Genomic DNA, 19,267 nt, shown 5'->3' on the forward strand with positions numbered 1-19,267 from the left:
AATCCAGCTGGAGCACCAGGAGCTGGAGGTACAAAGGCTCCCACAGTCATCGGGAGTGCAAGGGAAGCTTCCACACTGTTGCCTCCATCCGGAGAGCACAGTGTCCACCCATCTCCTTAGCCAGGCAGTGCTGTTTGTGATTTAGACTTAGGCTATGTCTACACTACTATTTATGTCAGCAGAATTTATGTCGCTCAGGAGTGTGACTATTCCAGCCCCTGAGCAACATAAGTTACAACGATATAAGTGCCGGTGTGAGCGCAAAGCTGTCCCACCAACATCGCTACCTCCGCTCATGGGGGTGGATTAATTATGTCAACAGGAGAGCTCTTTCTTGTCGGACTAAAGTGGCTACGCTAGAGATCTTACAGCAGTGCAGCTGCATCAGTACAGCTGCGCTACTGTAAGCTCCCTAGAGTAGACTTGATCTTAGAGCAGTAGTTTTCAAACTTTTTTTCTGGTGACCCAGTTGAAGAAAATTGTTGATGCCTGTGACCCAATGGAGCTGGGATGAGGAGTTTGGAGTGTGGAAGGGGCTCAGAGCTGGGGCAGAAGGTTAGGGTGCGGGGGTGAAGGCTGCAGGGTGGGGCCAGGAATGAGGAGTTTGGGGTGCAGGAAGAGGCTCCGGGGGGGGGGGGGCTCAGAGCTGTGGCAGGGGATTGGGGCAGGGGCTTACCTCGGGCGGCTCCCAGTCAGCAGCACAGTGGGGATGCAGAGGCAGGCTTCCTGCCTGTCCTGGCACCATGGACTGCGCTGCTCCCCGGAAGAAGACAGCAGCAGGTCCAGCTCCTAAGCAGAGGCGCGCAAGCAGCTCCACGTGGCTCTCACTTGCAGGCTCTATTCTCCCAGCGGAGTGGAGAGCCAGTGCTCGGGGCGGGGGCAGCATGCGAAGCCCTGTGGCCCACCCCTGCCTAGGAGCCAGACCTGCTGCTGGCCGCTTCCAGGGCACAGGACAGTGTCAGAACAGGTAGGGACTAGCCTGCCTTAGCTGGGCAGCACAGTCAATGGGACTTTTAATGGCCCGGTCGGCAGTGCTGACCAGAGCCACCGTGACCCAGTGCCTTACATTCCATGATCCAGTACTGGGTCATGACCCGCAGTTTGAAAACCACTGCCTTAGAGTATCATTTATGTAGCAATGAATAATACCCTAAACTAGTTAGATAACATGAGCTGTTTATAACATAAGTATGCAGCATTGTTCATAGTATGGTAGCTTTAGATTTTCTATCATTAGATAAAGTTAGATAACTTTCTATAGTATATGGAAATGTGTACCGTTTTCCAAGATGCTAAATTTATTAAATAGTTCATCATTAGGCTGCAAGCTTACCAACAAAAACCCCTGTTTTGGTGCCACTGATATTTTCCATCGTGACTCCTGCATCCTCCAGTGCTCTGTACGTGCATTCCAGGAGTAATTTCTGTTGAGGATCCATGCGCTCAGCTTCCACATCATTAATTCCAAACAGCTTGTTGTCAAATGTGTTAAATCTAAGAAATATTAACCAGTAATGATATGATATATATACACAACATACACTACTAGAGATTTTTTGTATATTTAGTTATTATTACATGATAAGCCAAACGTCTGTATATTTCCCCAAAAAAATCTCAATTAAAAAGCATCATGCTGGTAAAAGTACAAATTTTGTTCTTCTCCCTATGCTAAGCACCACCTCCAAAAATATTTTATCTTCACAAGAGTATAGCTACCAAATAGCGAAAGGAGTTCTTAAAACACAACTATATAAAGAAGTGAAATAAAGAATGGAAGAAAAAAAGATATTAAAAGTATTTTTTAAAGTTATACTGTACCACTAACCCAGACAAATAAGATTACATATATATATGTATCATTCTTAGGTTTTACAGTAGCGCTGGTTAGAAAAATGTCAATGATACTTTTCTCATCGGAATTTGCTGATTTGTCAAAATCAAAAATGTTTCACAGTTTGATATCGATAAAGTTCTGATGGAACCCAGGCAGAGTATTCCCAGTGTGCCCCACAGAATCAGGGGAAGCCAACTGCCTTGTTTTGTTTAGAAAAAAGCAAATGAAAACAGACTGATTTTTCCAAAACAAAAACATTTGAAATTTCAGCTATTTTGAAATGTTGAAATTTCCCATGGAATGGAAAATTTGGCTAATGATTTTGGATCACAAAAACAGGCTTACCCATCAATAAGTGCAGCTCGCATCGTGCATATTTTTCCTGGTTTGTTATCATCTGGATCATACCATTCTCTGGTATTGAATCTTTCTGGAGTTATTTCTACAGTACAGTTTCTGCCTTCCACCAGTACTTGCCAGAAATTGTCGATTCCTTCACCTGTTGCATGAAGATTTTTTTAAAAGCAGATTAAATGTTTTTAACAGCACATACTGAAATTGAAACTCTCATAGATCTACCTTATAAAAGTAAAATGTTACATTGTCTTTAAAAATAAAGTTACTAACAATAAGCAAATGAAAATTCCCAAGTTATAAGGAAATTAAAGATTTGCAGATGAATGGTGCTTCTGTATCTCCTCAAATTCTGCATGCTTTACAAAAAAACAAAACAACTCGCACAAAATCCTAATATTTTCTCCATTTTGAGATACATTGGGATGTTTTTTTCCAAACCATTAAGGGCATCAGGGATAGTCATGTCTGCCATGATGCATACAAGATATAAACTGGTCACAATTCAATATTTATCAGTGTGCACAAACTAATAGGCTTCTGGCATAATAGTTTATGTAATCCCGGCCACTATTGTGTTAACTTAACTGTAACTTCCTTAAAGTCAGTGGAGTTTACACACATGTAAAATTGTTGCAAGTTGGCCTGTCATCTTTCATTGTAATGTAGAGTTTGTCCTTTTCAGAGGTCGGTTTCACATGTCATATTCTAGGTTACCCTGCTTTGTATGTTTCTATGAAAACAAGTGCTTGTCAGTGTTTTCCCCAGGAATTGAAATTAGGGGGGGCTGTTAAAATTTACGGGCGAGGGGGTGAGGGCCAATGAGGGGTGAGACTGTGAGGGTGAAGGTGAGCTGTACGGCACCATAGTAAAAACTGAAAAATGTTTCATGACCATTTTATTAGATATAACTGATGTTTTAAAATCATCACACAAATTAAAGTTGGGTACTCAAGACTTCTATGAAGCACTACATCTACATCCTTCTTGGTTTCTTGTTATAATTTTGCACAACTCTGTTAATTAACTTCTTGAATGCAATGTGTATATCTTTGCTCGCTTCTCGTGTGTCCAGAACTTCCATTCCTTTAGTTGATATGCTCATTAGTTCATTCACGTGATCAGGCAGAAGGCGACTTCTTTCAGAACACAAAATTCTATTCAATGATGAAAAAGAATGCTCAACTGTAGCTGTTGTGACTGGGAGTAGTAAGAGATGAATTCCTACTTCTTTCAATCCCAGGAAATTTAGCATAAAGATCGGGTTGAGCCACTAGTGATGATAAAAAAGAAGTTGAAGTCAAATCTTCATTCGTCGTATGATATTCCACTCTGTCTACAAATTCTCCATTCTGTCCTGAGCACTTGGCAGCCCCATTGCTGGCAGTACCTCACTCCACTCAACTGTCAGTGTTTTATACGACGGGGATCTGTAAAAGCTACGTAGAGATTGAGTAGAATCTAGAAGTCGCTGTTGTAGATTTTTAGGAATCAAGTCTGTGTACTTTTTCAGTTGTCTTAACAAACACTTCTTGTCCTCTTCTCTTAAGGATTCAATATAAATGCCTTCATTAGACAACTTCTGAACTGAAGTCTTTGTTTCTTCCAGTACTTTTTCAATGGATAGGACTCTGATTGATCCAAATGTAGCTTCTATTGCTGGACAAAGATCTACTACTGTTGTAGCAGATGCCTGGATGGCATGGTTTAATTACCCAAGTGGTTTCTACCATAGACTTACAAGAGAGAGAATGGCAATAGTCTTCTCTGAACGTAGTAGCAAAAGTAATCCACCAGTCTCACTACTTAGATCCATTCCATCTTGGTAGATACTTTCCAAAGCCAGTAATAACGGCTGGAGTAATTTTAAGACAACAGCCAAGGATCACTCATGAGAAAGCCAGAGGGTTTTCCCAGGTTGGACTAATTTGAACTTCAGTCCCAGTGTATCATCTATATTTTCCAAGATAGTCAGTCTTTTTGGACTCTTGCTGAAAAAAGATCATAATGAAGACATTACTTTTATAGCTTTTTTAATGTCTTTTGAAGAGTCTGCAGCTCATACTAGTGCTAATTGGAATAGATGGCCTCTGCAGTCTGTTGAGGAGAGATTAGGGTTACACTTTTCTCTGAGCAAAGCTTGTACTTCACCATGTCTTCCAGAGAAGTTTGCAGCTCCATCAAATGCACAAGCAGCCATCTGTTTGGGGTCCAATTGACAAGCATTTCACTCTTCTAAGCAGGGCCGGCTCCAGACCCCAGCGCGCCAAGCGCGCGCTTGGGGCGGCATTTTGCCAGGAGGGAGGCAGGCGGCTCCGGCGGACCTCCCACAGGCATGACTGCGGAGGGTCCACTGGTCCCACAGCTCCGGTGGACCTCCCGCAGAAATGCCTGCGGAGGGTCTGCTGGTCCCGCGGCTCCGGTGGAGCATCCGCAGGCATGCCTGCGGGAGGTCCACCAGAGCCGCGGGACCAGCGGACCCTCCGCAGGCACGTCTGCAAGAAGTCCCCTGGAGCCGCGGGACCGGCGACTGCCAGAGCGTGCCCCGCAGCGCGCCGCCCGGCTTGGGGCGGCGGAATTCCTAGAGCCGCCCCTGCTTCTAAGATATGGGTTATCACAGATGCAGCCAATGTGTCTTCTATAACTTGAACATCTAGAAATGTATCTACTGGCCTACCATTGACATCAGGATAACGTACACAGTGACTTAATACTTGATACCCATTTGCATCGGTGCATTCATCAGCCATGTATGCAAATTTTTTGAATGTGGTGAGAGAGTTCTTCACTTTTTTAACTGTTGACTCTTTCACTGTTGCACCACATGCTTCTATCCAGTCAGTTGAGTTTCTTGCAGAAAGATAGTGAGCATTTGCTGGTCTTGTTCAGAACCAGTGTTCAACTTCAGGATGAACAAGTGACAATGCACTTAACATTGGCCTCCAGTTTGTAGTGTGTGGTATCTCTTACTTAAATAGAAAGTATGATGCCACAGGCATGTTTCTTCACATGAAATATATTGTGTCTCCAGCATTCTTAACAGCCTCATTAACACTCACCGGTGTTGTCCTTGGTCAGTGGAGACTCGGAGTTCAGAGGTGCTTTCACGAGTTCACCTCCCAGGTGGGGGGCAAGAAGGCACCTTGTTCATTCCTTCAGCTACTGTTTAAGAAGGATGAATTCAAACTGGAACGGGTACAAAGAAGGGCCACTAGAATGATCCGAGGAATGGAAGGTCTGTCGTATGAAAGGAGACTTGAGGAGCTCGGTTTGTTTTCCTTAACCAAAAGAAGGATAAGAGGAGATATGATTGCACTCCTTAAATATATCAGAGGGATAAATACCAGGGAAGGAGAGGAATTATTTCAGCTCAGTGCTAATGTGGACACGAGGACAAACGGATACAAGTTGTCAGTCAGGAAATTCAGGCTTGAAATTAGACGAAGGTTTCTAACCATCAGGGGAGTGCAATACTGGAACAGCCTACCGAGGGAAACAGTGGGGGCGAAGGACCTCCATGACTTTAAGATTAAGCTAGATAAGTTTATGGAGGAGATGGTATGATAGGATAACGGGCTTAGTCAATAGGTCAATTAAGTGCCACACTGGTAAATTGTACAATGGGTCAATGACATGATATAACCTTTTTCCAGAGGGTATGGCTGGAGAGTCTTGCCCACATGCTCGGGGTTCAGCTGACCGCCATATTTGGGGTCGGGAAGGAATTTTCCTCCAGGGAAGATTGGCAGTGGCCCTGGAGGTTTTTCGCCTTCCTCCGAAGCATGGGGCAGGGGTCGCTAGCTAAAGGAGTGGGTGGATTGGCTTATGTGGCCTGCATCTTGCAGGAGGTCAGACTAGATGATCATAATGGTCCCTTCTGATCTTGAATTCTATGATTCTATGATTCTATGATTCTACTCACTGTTCACTTTGGCCACTTTTGTTCATTGTGTCACTGTTCACTCCATCATTCTGTTGCCAATGGCCCTGCGCCATCACCTTCTGCTGCCACCTGCTATTGTGACCTCTGCGAGTTGGTCTATTGAGGTTCCACCCAGTTCTCAGTGATTTCAGCTGAGCTCTCAGTTGGGGAACCTCACTGCTAGTGCAGACTGGGCCATCTCTTCCACAAAAACACTGTCCCACAGCAGGTCTAAGCACTTAGACCTGATTAACAGTGATTTCAGCTATAGTGGTCACTTAACAAAATAAGAGACTATCTATGGAGCCTAATTAGCTCTGTCTTTAAACAGTGGAGAGGAGCAGGTCAAATAGAACTTGTGACTCAGGCAGACCATCAAGCAAAACACCTGTCCCCACCCTCTCTTTTGATGCCCTCAATCAGCACAGTCTAAGTACAGTTCTACTGCCCTTTACCCATACAATAAGAACAACAACATTTCATTACCCCCCCCCCCCCCGGATTCAAGTGATCTGTAACCCAACCCAAGCCAAAATCTATTACTTGGGCAACACAGCTCTGTTTGCTGGATACCTAGGTAGATTAGGTGTGAATGTAAATACTGCCTTTCCCCACCCAGCCACCAGCTCATCACTAGCTGTCAGGGAGAGCTCATTTAGACTTTGCTTACAAATCATAATTTGAAATAATTAGGTTGGCCAACATCACCGAAATGAATGCACTGACATTGTCATAAAAACAACAGCTGTATAAGGAAGCTAGTCTATGTTCCTACGTTTAAAATCTATTATACTTTTTCAGATATACATATTTTATCATACACTTTATATGCTTTTAAAGTGTGTATTAATGTTTCAATTTCAATTCAAATGTCCAAACAATCACTAAACTGGCAACATTGCATGTAACTAGTTCACAAAACTGGGGCAGGGTAGGGGGGTTGGGGAAATTCAGGGGGGATGTACACACACACACACACACACCGTAGGGGGGGTGTAGGGAAATCCCTGTTCTTGATGTTTATTGGGGGTAGAGTTTGAGTTTTATCTTCCCAGAGATGGAAATGCAGTTGTGTAGGCATAATCAGTGAAGGGTTTGGTTATCTTTTTAGTTCCTGCATGGTGCTTTTCTTCTGTTGAGGGTTAATAAAATGATGGGCTGCACTGATAGTGAAACCTAGAGTGATATTTCCCATTAGAAGACTGTTATCAGTTACTTATAACTTTGACCATGTTGTTTTGTCCATCAGGCTACTGGTGTGCTGAGACCACAGTCAAACATCCTGAACAATACTGTCTGTCTGTTTCCTTCTATTCCCCATCAGTCTGTCTGTATCCATCTGTTGTCTTATACTTAGTTTGTAACCTCCTTGGGGCACTGCCTTTTTGTGCTGTGTTTGTGTAGCACCTACCACAATGGGATCTTGGTCCATGACTAGGGCTCCTAGGTACTATGGTAATACAAATAATAAATACATAATAATAATATTAAATCACACAGCTATTTCCATGAGAAGCTCTTGCACCTGACCACAATGCTTTGGAGAAAGGATTTGAAACTCAGCACCAGGGTTTCTCTGGAGTCAGGGATGTACTTTTTCCCATCCCCTTGAAAATCTGCCCAAACTTGGCCAAGTTATGAGCTTTTGAAAAATCTCAGTTTGCACATGCTCAGTAGGGGTTTGTTAGAGCTGACGACTGAGCATGCTCCTTCCCCAAGATGCAAGGATGGCAAGGACTTTTCCTGCAATTGCTGCTAAAGACCTGTAAAGAGACTATCTTTACTGTGTGCTCAATTCTCCCACTTCTGGTGCCCAGGCAGCAAGGAGAAAGAGAAACAAAAAGAGCCTGACTTTAATGTAGAGGGATAAGAAGTGGGTGGGGAGAGGGAGATGCAGGGCAGAGAGGCCAGGGGTTTAGCAGCTGGAGCTGTGAGTGGAGGGGGACAGAAAATGAGGAAGAATAGAAGAAAAGGGGGGTGCAAGAGCCAGGTGTTGAAGGATAGGAGTAGGAGGGAAAAAACAGCAGGAGGTGAGCAGATGGGTGACATGCAGGAGCCAGGGAGATAACAAAAGGGTAGGAGACAGATGACAAACTATGGGTATAGGATTAGGACAGGACAGGGAGAGACTGGCTGCGGGGGTGGGGGGAGAAAGGTCCATAATCACTAGCAAATGCTCCCTACGGAAGCTGAATTTGAACCTATTACTCCTGAGTCTCAACATTACTTTACTGTCTAGCAAATAGCTGTGGATCCCACTGACAAAGTGTGTATGTTTCATTCTCCTGCAGTGGCAGGTCCACCTAGAAGATTAGTTCTCTCAGGTACTTCATTAACTCAACTGGTGGAGGACTGTGCTGTGGAACTTAAGATCCCTGCCCTGATGATAATCCATGTGGGGGTCAGGATTGTTCCACCTGATGAAATTTTTGTTTTTTTCATTTTGTAAGTGTTTTTTAAAAAACTTGTGTTTTTTAAAATGTAAATTCCTATCTTCATTAAAAGAACATTAAGGTTGTAAAGGCAAGCACTCAAAATATCAGGAAATGCCAGAATTAAGGTTCCCTATGCAACCTTAATGTATCTCCGATGTGTGTATGTATTACCATATGGTCTTTAATTTCATGATCATATACTATTTTTTCCATAGTACCTCTGCCTCATTCAGTGCACAGTGTAACAGTGTAGCTTGTCCCCAGCCCAGGAAGGACACTGTGCCACATGCAGAGTCTCTTTCCAGGCACAGTTTTATCTTCCAAACATAGGCAAAACACAAAAGCCAGTTCCTCAGCCTATCCCAAGTGACAGAGTAACCCACACACCTTCTAGGTGTGGTGTTCTGTCCCATCTAGTGGCATCAAGACAACGTAGAGAGAGAGATTGAAAATTAGTTCACTCTACAGCCTTAGCTAAGCACTAGTGGGCTTTTAGCTCATTCGGTAGAGGCTCCTGCACTAAGCTCCAGAGGTCCCCAGTTCAATCCTACCCACTGATGAGATAACTAGGATCCAATTTGCAGAAGTGCTGAGCATTCTCATCTGCAACTGAAGTCAATGGGAGCTGTACTCTGAACATAGAAAGTGCTATTAAATGCTAAGTACTCTGAAAAATCAGTGTATTTCAAATTGGGTAATTTTGTGTCCCAATATTAACTGAGACTTTTGACATTCTGGCTTTAATTTCTGTGCCTCATTTCTCCATGAATATAATGGGGATAATGTGTCCTCCCATGACTCATTCATGTTTGTAAAGAACTAAGATACTATGAGAGCATCACAGAAAAGCCCAGGACAAAAATAATAATTCTACATTCAAGGCAGGTTTGGGTGATGTGCAGTAAGTAGTGCACGAGGTCATACACTGAATGATGAGGACAATAAAAATATTAGAAAGCTACCCATTCGGTGAGTTTGTTCATCTTGTGCACTGAATGAGGCAGGGTGGTCTGGGGAAAATAGTATGTGATCATATAATTAAAGACCATATTGTAATGCATACACACAAGGGAACCAAATTAAGGCTGCACGGGCAACCTTATTTCCTAACAGCTGAGTGCTTGACATTGCTACTTTAATTGTCTTTTACATAGTTTGTTTGGGTATAATTATATATAAAATATAAGGAAACAGGAATTGGTGTGGGGGTGTATGTGTGTATTTATATATATATTTGATGGCTGTCGATTAATCGCAGTTAACTCATGCGATTAACTAAAAAAAAATCACGATTTATCGCAGCTTTAATCGCACTCTTAAACAATAGAATACCAACTGAAATTTATTAAATATTTTGGATGTTTTTCTACATTTTCAAATATATTGATTTCAATTACAACATAGAATACAAATGCTCACTTTATATTATTTTTATTACAAATGTTTGCACTGTAAAATTGATAAAAGAAATAGTATTTTTCAATTCACCTTATACAAGTACTGTAGTGCAATCTCTTTACCATGAAAGTGCAACTTACAAATGTAGATTTTTTTTGTTACAAAACTGCACTCAAAAACAAAACAATGTAAAACTTTAAAGCTTACTAGTCCACTCAGTCTTACTTCTTGTTCAGCCAGTCACTAAGAGAAACAAGTTTGTTTACATTTACGGTAGGTAATGCTGCCCACATTTTATTTACAATGTCACCTGAAAGTGAGAACAGGTGTTCGCCTGGCATTTTTGTAGGCAGCATCGCAAGGTATTTATGTGCCAGATATGCTAAACATTTGTACACCCCTTCATGCTTCCAGAGGACATGCGTCCATGCTGCTGATGCTCGTTAAAAAAAATGTATTAATTAAATTTGTCACTGAACCCCTTCGGAGAGAATTGTATGTCGCCTGCTCTGTTTTACCCAAATTCTGCCATATATTTCATGTTATAGCAGTCTTATTTTAAGAACACTTTCACTGCGGAGTTGACAAAACAGAAAGAAGTTACCAATGTTAAATTTCTAAAGATATAGTACTCGACCCAAGGTTTAAGAATCTGAAGTGCCTTCCAAAATATGAGAGGGATGAGGTGTGGCACATGAATTCAGAAATCTAAAAAGACCAACACTCTGATGCAGAAACTACAGAACCCGAACCACCAAAAAAGAAAATCAACCATCTGCTGGTGGCATCTGACTCAGATGATGAACATGAACATGTGTCAGTCCATACTGCTTTGGATCGTAATCAAGCAAAACCTGTCAACAGCATGTACACGTCTTCTGGAATGGTGGTTGAAGCATGAAGGGACATATGAATCTTTAGTGCATCTTGCACATAAATATCTACAACAGTGCCATGCGAATGCCTGTTCTGACTTTTTGGTGACATTGTAAACAAGAAGCAGGCAGCATTATCTCCTGCAAATGTGAATATGCTTGTTTGTCTGAACAATTGGCTGAACAAGAAGTAGGATTGAGCACACTTGTAGGCTCTAAAGTTTTACATTGTTTTATTTTTGAATGCAGTTATTTTTGTACATAATTCTACATTTGTAAGTTGCACTTTCATGATAAAGAGATTGCACTACAGTACTTGTAATGGGGGAATTGAAAAATACTATTTCTTTTGATTTTTACAGTGCAAATATTTGTAATAAAAAATAAATATAAAGTGAGCACTGTACACTTTGTATTCTGTGCTACAATTGAAATCAATATATTTGAAAATTTAGAAAACATCTAGAAAATTTAAATAAATGGTATTCTATTATGGTTTAACAGCATGATTAATCGTGCATTAATCATGATTAATTTATTTAATCGTGCAATTAATTGTGACATTTTTAATCTCTTGACAGCCCTAATATATATATATATAAAATCAAGAAAGGAAATAGAGATACAAGGAATTTACTTAGGGCTTGTCTATATGGCAAGTTACTGCAATGCAAGCCAGAAGCAGGAAGCCTGCTAAACAACCAGTGGGGCCCCTTGATGATCGAGATACAAAAGGAGCGTTTAAAGACAATAAAGTCATTGCTTCAGTCTACACAGCTGAGGATGTTAGGGAGATTCCCAAACCTGAGCCAGCTTTTGTAGGTGACAAATCTGAGGAACTGTCACAGACTGAAGTGTCACTAGAGGAGGTTTTGGAATTAATTGATAAACTCAACATTAACAAGTCACCGGGACCAGATGGCATTCACCCAAGAGTTCTGAAAGAATTCAAATATGAAATTGCGGAACTATTAATTAAGGTTTGTAACCTGTCCTTTAAATTGGCTTCTGTACCCAATGACTGGAAATTAGCTAATGTAACGCCAATATTTTAAAAGGGCTCTAGAGGTGATCGCGGCAATTACAGACCGGTAAGTCTAATGTCAGTACTGGGCAAATTAGTCGAAACAATAGTTAAGAATAAAATTGTCAGACACATAGAAAAACAAACTGTTGAGCAATAGTCAACATGGTTTCTGTAAAGGGAAATCGTGTCTTACTAATCTATTAGAGTTCTTTGAAGGGGTCAACAAACATGTGGACAAGGGGGATCCGGTGGACATAGTGTATTTAGATTTCCAGAAAGCCTTTGACAAGGTCCCTCACCAAAGGCTGTTATGTAAATTAAGCTGTCATGGGATAAAAGGGAAGGTCCTTTCATGGATTGAGGACTGGTTAAAAGACAGGGAACAAAGGGTAGGAATTAATGGTAAATTCTCAGAATGGAGAGAGGTAACTAGTGGTGTTCCCCAAGGGTCAGTCCTTGGAACAATCCTATTCAACTTATTCATAAATGATCTGGAGAAAGGGGTAAACAGTGAGGTGGCAAAGTTTGCAGATGATACTAAACTGCTCAAGATAGTTAAGACCAAAGCAGACTGTGAAGAACTTCAAAAAGATCTCACAAAACTAAGTGATTGGGCAACAAAATGGCAAATGAAATTTAATGTGGATAAATGTAAAGTAATGCACATTGGAAAAAATAACCCCAACTATACATACAATATGATGGAGGCTAATTTAGCTACAACTAATCAGGAAAAAGATCTTGGCGTCATCGTGGATAGTTCTCTGAAGATGTCCACGCAGTGTGCAGAGGCAGTCAAAAAAGCAAACAGGATGTTAGGAATCATTAAAAAGGGGATAGAGAATAAGACTGAGAATATATTATTGTCCTTATATAAATCAATGGTATGCCCACATCTCGAATACTGCGTACCCATGTGTTCTCCTCATCTCAGAAAAGATATACTGGCATTAGAAAAGGTTCAGAAAAGGGCAACTAAAATGATTAGGGGTTTGGAGAGGGTCCCATATGAGGAAAGATTAAAGAGGCCAGGACTTTTCAGCTTGGAAAAGAGGAGACTAAGGCGGGATATGATAGAGGTATATAAAATCATGAGTGATGTGGAGAAAGTGGATAAGGAAAAGTTATTTACTTATTCTCATAATACAAGAACTAGGGGTCACCAATAGGCAGCAGGTTTAAAACAAATAAAAGGAAGTTCTTCTTCGCGCAGCACACAGTCAACTTGTGGAACTCCTTACCTGAGGAGGTTGTGAAGGCTAGGACTATAACACTATGACAGAGGATGGAGATGGATGGCAGGAGAGAGATCACTTGATCATTGCCTGTTAGGTTCACTCTCTCTGGGGCACCTGGCATTGGCCAATGTCAGTAGACAGGATACTGGGCTAGATGGACCTTTGGTCTGACCCGGTATGGCTGTTCTTATGTTCTTATGTAGAATATAAATCGACAGCACACCAGTTTGTCACGTGGTAATGTCTGATGTAGAGACTGCAAGAGTGCAGTGAAACTTCTGGAGTACAGCTGCACAGTAACTTGCTATGTAGACAATCCTTAGATTGTAAACTCTTTGGGGAAGGGATCCTCAAGTCACTATATGCATGTATGGTGCTAGCGCAAAAGGGCCCCAATAGGGCTTGGGCCTCTAGGTGCTACCACAATACAAATAATAAAATAATAAATATTAATTTTCAGAATGTTTGTTCAATTTTGGGGGAAAGCATTAATTTGTTGGCATTGTATCTTGGAAAGAAAGCTTCCTACTCATCAAAGGCCCTATTCAGCTCCCACTGAAGTCAATGGGATTCCAGCAGCAGATGGATCAGGCAGCAGTTGATATGTGAATGTGAAAGACAAGATATTGGAAAAAATCTGATGCTTTTTATTTGCATGACTCTATAATAAAAGGGACACATTTTTTCCCAATTTACACCAGCGTGCAATCTCAATCACTGTAAAATTTGGCCCAATGCTTTTTGCTTTCCAAAACCAGATTTTTAAGCCTGATTCTTTGGCATGGGTTATGTATGTTTGTTTATCCAGTGTCTAATTGTTGTGTCTGTGGTTATAATTCAGGGTCCCATAATGGTATGCACCAATGCTTGCCCTTTGAAGGGAGAATGATTAGTTTGCATGTGCCATATGGGAAATACAACCCAGAGCTACTTGAGGAAGGATCTATGGGTAATAATAAATAATAATAATAATACCACCAAAAAGATAACTGGTGTTTTAAAAAGAAAATCCTGTTTTTAAAATGTATGCATGCACGTAAATCTGGTGTAGTCCATAAAGTTCTGCCACATCTCAAGTTACCAGAAGAGTTTGTATATGAGAGAGAATAATGTCAAGCCCTGATAATATGTGATAAAATAGCCACGTTATCTGAAAGCTGACACATACTTCTTGATTACTGCTGCATGACCTTGTCTAGTAGTCCACACGGATCTCAGATTTTCAGGAGTATTTCTGTTCCTATAAAAGCAACAGAACGACACCACCACATTCTTTTCATTTAGCAACTTGAGGCAAAATGTAGACCAAGGGTAAAGAATGGATCTTAATGGGGTTGAAATTGCCGGTCATGTTCTTTGAAAGCTAGAAAGTCGACTCCCGAAGCAGATTATATTCTCACAACTGAGCCATGGCCAACGATCAAGGGGAAGGCAAAAAAAGCACTTCAAAGAAACCCTCAAAGCCAACATGAAGAAGTCCAATATAGACATAAACTCATGGGAAACCCAAGCCCTTGATTGACCAAAATGCCAAAGGACTTTGTGGCAAGGATGCCAGTATTTGAGATCCAACAGAGACCACTGGAAACAGAGAAACAGGAAAGGAGGAAGGAATGTTCTGCAGCCCAATTTAACAATCCAGATCCACCCCTTCCATTGGGAAATGTCTGCCCCAGCTGTGGCAAGGTCTATGGATCCTGGATAGGTCTCATTAGTCACCTGTAGATGCACCAGCAATAACTGGCTATCGTTTTATTGGAAGAAAATCATCCTTGAACGCCAAGAGATCACTAGCACATGTAAAACCTGCTTACCCCAGGCCTCAATATGGCCTGTAGCCTAGAAATGAACCCACCTATTAGTCCATGTGAACTGTTGTATGCAGTATTATTGCAGCTGTGTTCGTCCCAGGATATTAAAAGATAAAGTGGGTGAGATAATGTATTTTATTGGACCAACTTCTGTTGGCAAGAGAGACAAGCTTTCACAGAACACTTCTTCAGGTCTGGGACATGAACTCAGAAGGTATGTCTACACTGTAATGTAAGCCCAGGTTTGAACTTAGGCTCAAGCCTAACTCCCCCTTCCATCTACATGCAAATTTTGCTGACCTGGGGTCCCAGGATTCCCTGAGAGTGGACAGTCTGAGCCTGAGTTAAGCTGGGACCTAAGGTTCAAGCTCTATTGCTTTGCAGTATAGATATAGCTCGACTGGACTTGTGCTCTGTGAGTCCACCAAAAATATTTCACAGTCCCACAAGTTGACTGTCTTGTCCTCTGGACAGTCAATTTTGGTGGACAGTCAAGTTTTCCCACACTGCACTATGAACAAAAGCTAGAATGGACACATTTTGGCAGGTTGCTAGGAAATCTGGGCTATGAGTGGTTGGACTCAGGCCTCCATAATGCAGTGTAGATGTTGGAGCCCCAGGTTGGGACCTAGGGTTCAATAATTCCTAACCTGGGGTTACAAATGAGTGTAAAGCCTCAGACTCTAGGTTAACAAACCCAGGTATGTTAACCCTAGGATTACATTGTCTACATCTGGTAGACATAACCAGAGTGCCATAGCTAAATACAAGCCCTATGACTAAAGAGGTGTTAACTGCTCGCTGCACCTTGAATGGTCCCTTAAAATATGTGTTAACTACTTATGCTAAACAATTGGTTTCTCCTTGTATTTAGCTGTGACACTCCTGAAGAAGAGCTCCGAACTTGAAAACTTGAATCTCTCACCAACAAAAGTGGTCCAATAAAATATGTTACCCCACCCACCTTGGCTCTCTTATGTGAACTGGTGACAGTCATGTTAAATACTTCATGATTTTTACAAGCTGTTCTTAAATAACATTTTGGGTTAGCTTTGCTCTAAATCTCCAAGCAATGAAAAACCGCCTCACATGGTCCTATGTGAAGAAGCAATTAGCAAAAATTGGGTCCCGCTAAGCCAGGAGCACAGAGAGGAATGTGTAGTCACAGAGGTTAATGCTTTGGGCCTAACCAAAGCCAAATATAGTCAATCAGAGGATTGCTAATAACGTCAGTGGGCTTTGGATCAAGCCCTTTCTTTGTCATAAGCAGTGACACAATCAATCAGTCCCACTACTTCCTGGAGCAGTGACACTTAGCGTATTAACTTCTAAATGTCTTCTCTGAATTTTAAAACATATGAAGTGTTCCAAATCTAATCCCAGATCTTTATTTTGTAGTTTGAACCCATAAATGAAAGAGCTAATGATGCAGTCTCTTCCCTATGACATTACTACATATTGCACAGTAGCACAAACTTCCTATAGATCTCTTATCATATAGTAAAACAAATGATTGAATGATAGCACTCTTTGATACTCTGTCTATATGGTGATTTGTATTTATCCAAAACTTACCTCCAGGAAAATTGCATCCTATCCCCACTATGGCAATTTCATCCCCAGTCGCCATCATTTTTTCAGTTTTTTCTGGAGCTGCAAAATACACTTTAGATGTCACATAATTCAAATGAAAGTATGTATGTCTAATTTAAAAAATTCTTACAGAAGGTGAACTTTCGACAAGCACACACATCCAGATAAAATTAATCTCGAGCACTCTATGTAAATTTAAACTCTGTGTAAATCTATCCTAAATAGTGACCAGATTGCTACTATCTCAGCCTTTTTGATATTAGCCTTTTTTGAACTTCATGACACTGTCAACTCATATTCAATGAGTGAGCCATTATAACCCTCAGATCCTTTTCAGCAGTACTACTGCCTAGCCAGTTATTCCCCATTTTGTAGTTGTGCATTTGAGTTTTTTCTTCCCAAGTGTAATACTTTGCACTTATCTTTTTTGAATTTTCATCTTGTTGATTTCAGACCGTCAAGGTGACTTTAAATGCTAATCCCATCCTCCAAAGTGTTAGCAACCCAATCATGTTATGACAAATTACAAAGAGGTCATGTGACATAGTGAAACCCTATCACAGGCTAGTAAGGTGTTAATAGCCAATTAGTTACACCTATGGCATCTGTGCCATAATTAACAGATTCAGAGGCCAAAAGGGACCACTGTGATCATCTACTCTGACCTCTTGTGTAACACAGGCCACAGAACTTCCCCAAAATAATTCCTAAAGCATATCTTTTAGAAAAACATCCAATATTGACTTCAAAATTACTAATGACCAACACGACCCTTAGTTAATTGTTCCACTGGTTAATTACTCTCACTGTTAAAAATGTATGCCTTATTGCCAGTCTGAATTTGTCTAGCTTCAACTTCCAGCCATTGGATCAAGTTATGCTGCCTCCTGCCCCCGCAGGGGAGAGCGGTGAGTGGGGGGGCTGAGTGGGGCTGGGACCGCGGCAGGCAGCTGCGTGTCACTCAAAATCAGCTCGCGTGCCGTGTTTGGCATGCGTGCCGTAGGTTGCCGACCCCTGGTCTAGTACTATAAGGCATGTTTTCCAATTCTTTAATCATTCTCACAGATCTTCTCTGAATATTCTCCAATTTATCCACAACCTTCTTGAATTGTGGACACCAGAACTGGATGCAGAATTCCAGCAGTGGTTGCACCAATGGCAAATACAGAGGTAAAATAGACTCTCTACTCCTACTCAAGATTTCCCTATTTATGTATCTACAGATCACATTAGCCCTTTTTGCCATAGTTTAGGCACTTGGAGTTCATGTTCAGATGTTTATCCACTCCCCTCTCCCCCAGATATTTTTCAGAGTCTGCTTCCCAGCATAGAATCCCCGATTCTGTAAGTATGGCATATATACTTCGTTCTTATATGTATACATATACATTTAGCTGTACGAAATGCATATTTGCTTGTGCCCAGATTGCCAGTGATCCAGAATCCTTTTTATCAGTGACCTATCCACATAATCATTTACCACTCCCCCAATTTTTGTGTCACTGCAAACTTTATCAGTGATGATCTTATGTTTTCTTCCACGTCATTGATGAAAATATTAAATTGCGTAGGGCCAAAAACTGATCCCCTGCAGGATGCCACTAGAAACACACCTGCTTAATGATGAGTTCCCATTTACAATTATATTTTGAGACCTGTCAGTTAGCCAGTTTTTAATCTGTTTTATGTGTGCCGTGTTAATTGTATATCATTCTAGTTTTTTAATCAAAATGTCATGTGGTTCCAGGTCAAATACCTTACATAAGTCTAAGTATTTTACAGCAACACCATTATCTTTATCAACCAAATGTGTAGTCTCATCAAAAAAGATATCAAGTTAGTCTGACAGGATTTTTTCCCCATAAACCCATGTTGATTGGCATTAATTGTATTACCTTCCTATAATTCTTTATTGATCAAGTACCATATCAGCAACTCTACTATCTTGCCTGAGATCAATGTTAATTAGTTGCTTCTGAGGGCAGGTCTATGCTATCATTTAAGTTGATCTAATTTATGTCACTCAGGGGGTTGAAAAAATCACCCCCCTGAGCAACGCAAGTTACAGCGACCTAAGTGCTGTCCACAGCACTGCGATGTCAGCAGGACATGTTCTCCCACCAACATAGCTGCCATACCTCTCACAGAGGTGGAGTAATTATGCTGACGGGCAAGTGTTCTCCTGTCAGCATAGAGCATCTTCACCAAGTGTACAACAGCAGCAACAGTGCAGTAACATTGCTCCCAGCAACATTACACACTGATGTGAAGGGGTGCTTCAGTGGTGAGCATGCACCATAACAGGTGGTAACTCCATTCATGCTGGAGTCAATAAAGGGCAATTATTCCTGCAAAAGTGGGTGGTGCTGGCTAAAAAGTGGACATGCCCAGGGAAACAGGAAAGAATGAGCATTCAACACTTCCCTTCAGAAGCATCCACTGGTACATGCCCCATAATGCGTGGGCAAATATTGACGTTGTCTTTATTCCAGTTCAGTGTAAGCACACCAGAAAGTAGAGGAGGAAGCATTACCTACTTTCTGCTGATATGACTTTGTCTTTGGATGCAATCAGTTGGGCTGATGCTCATAAGAATACTTTACACTGCCTTTTGATGGCTTTGTTGAATTTGCCCTATTCCGTAGAAAACTTACCCTTTTTAGTGCTTGTATTAGTAGTCATATTTTCAATGAGAGCTGCTGGGAGCAGATTTTAAAAATCTGTCCAGAAAAGTAAATTTGTTTTAACTGTTAAAATTGGATTTTTAGTAAAAATAT

General features: G+C 41.2%; 1 protein-coding gene across 2 annotated transcripts in view; it reads right to left on the reverse strand.

Moving 5' to 3' along the window:
* The window catches only part of LOC120398179 (highly reducing polyketide synthase cm3B-like), a 62,068-nt gene that overhangs the window by 8,647 nt on the left and 34,154 nt on the right, over window positions 1-19,267 (reverse strand). Inside the window, exons 2-4 of one of the 2 annotated variants that reach the window (XM_039525316.1) lie at window positions 16,473-16,550; window positions 2,183-2,336; window positions 1,334-1,494 (exon numbers count right to left, since the gene is read on the reverse strand). In XM_039525316.1, coding sequence (XP_039381250.1) covers window positions 1,334-1,494; window positions 2,183-2,336; window positions 16,473-16,530 — 373 coding nt within the window. In that variant the 5' untranslated portion in view covers window positions 16,531-16,550. Of the gene's footprint in view, window positions 1-1,333; window positions 1,495-2,182; window positions 2,337-6,113; window positions 6,147-16,472; window positions 16,551-19,267 lie in introns of those variants that run through there. The other variant, XM_039525317.1, reaches the window with a different exon arrangement.

This window comes from Mauremys reevesii, linkage group 2, assembly GCF_016161935.1.
Source record: "Mauremys reevesii isolate NIE-2019 linkage group 2, ASM1616193v1, whole genome shotgun sequence".
Classification (NCBI taxonomy): Eukaryota; Metazoa; Chordata; order Testudines; family Geoemydidae; genus Mauremys; species Mauremys reevesii.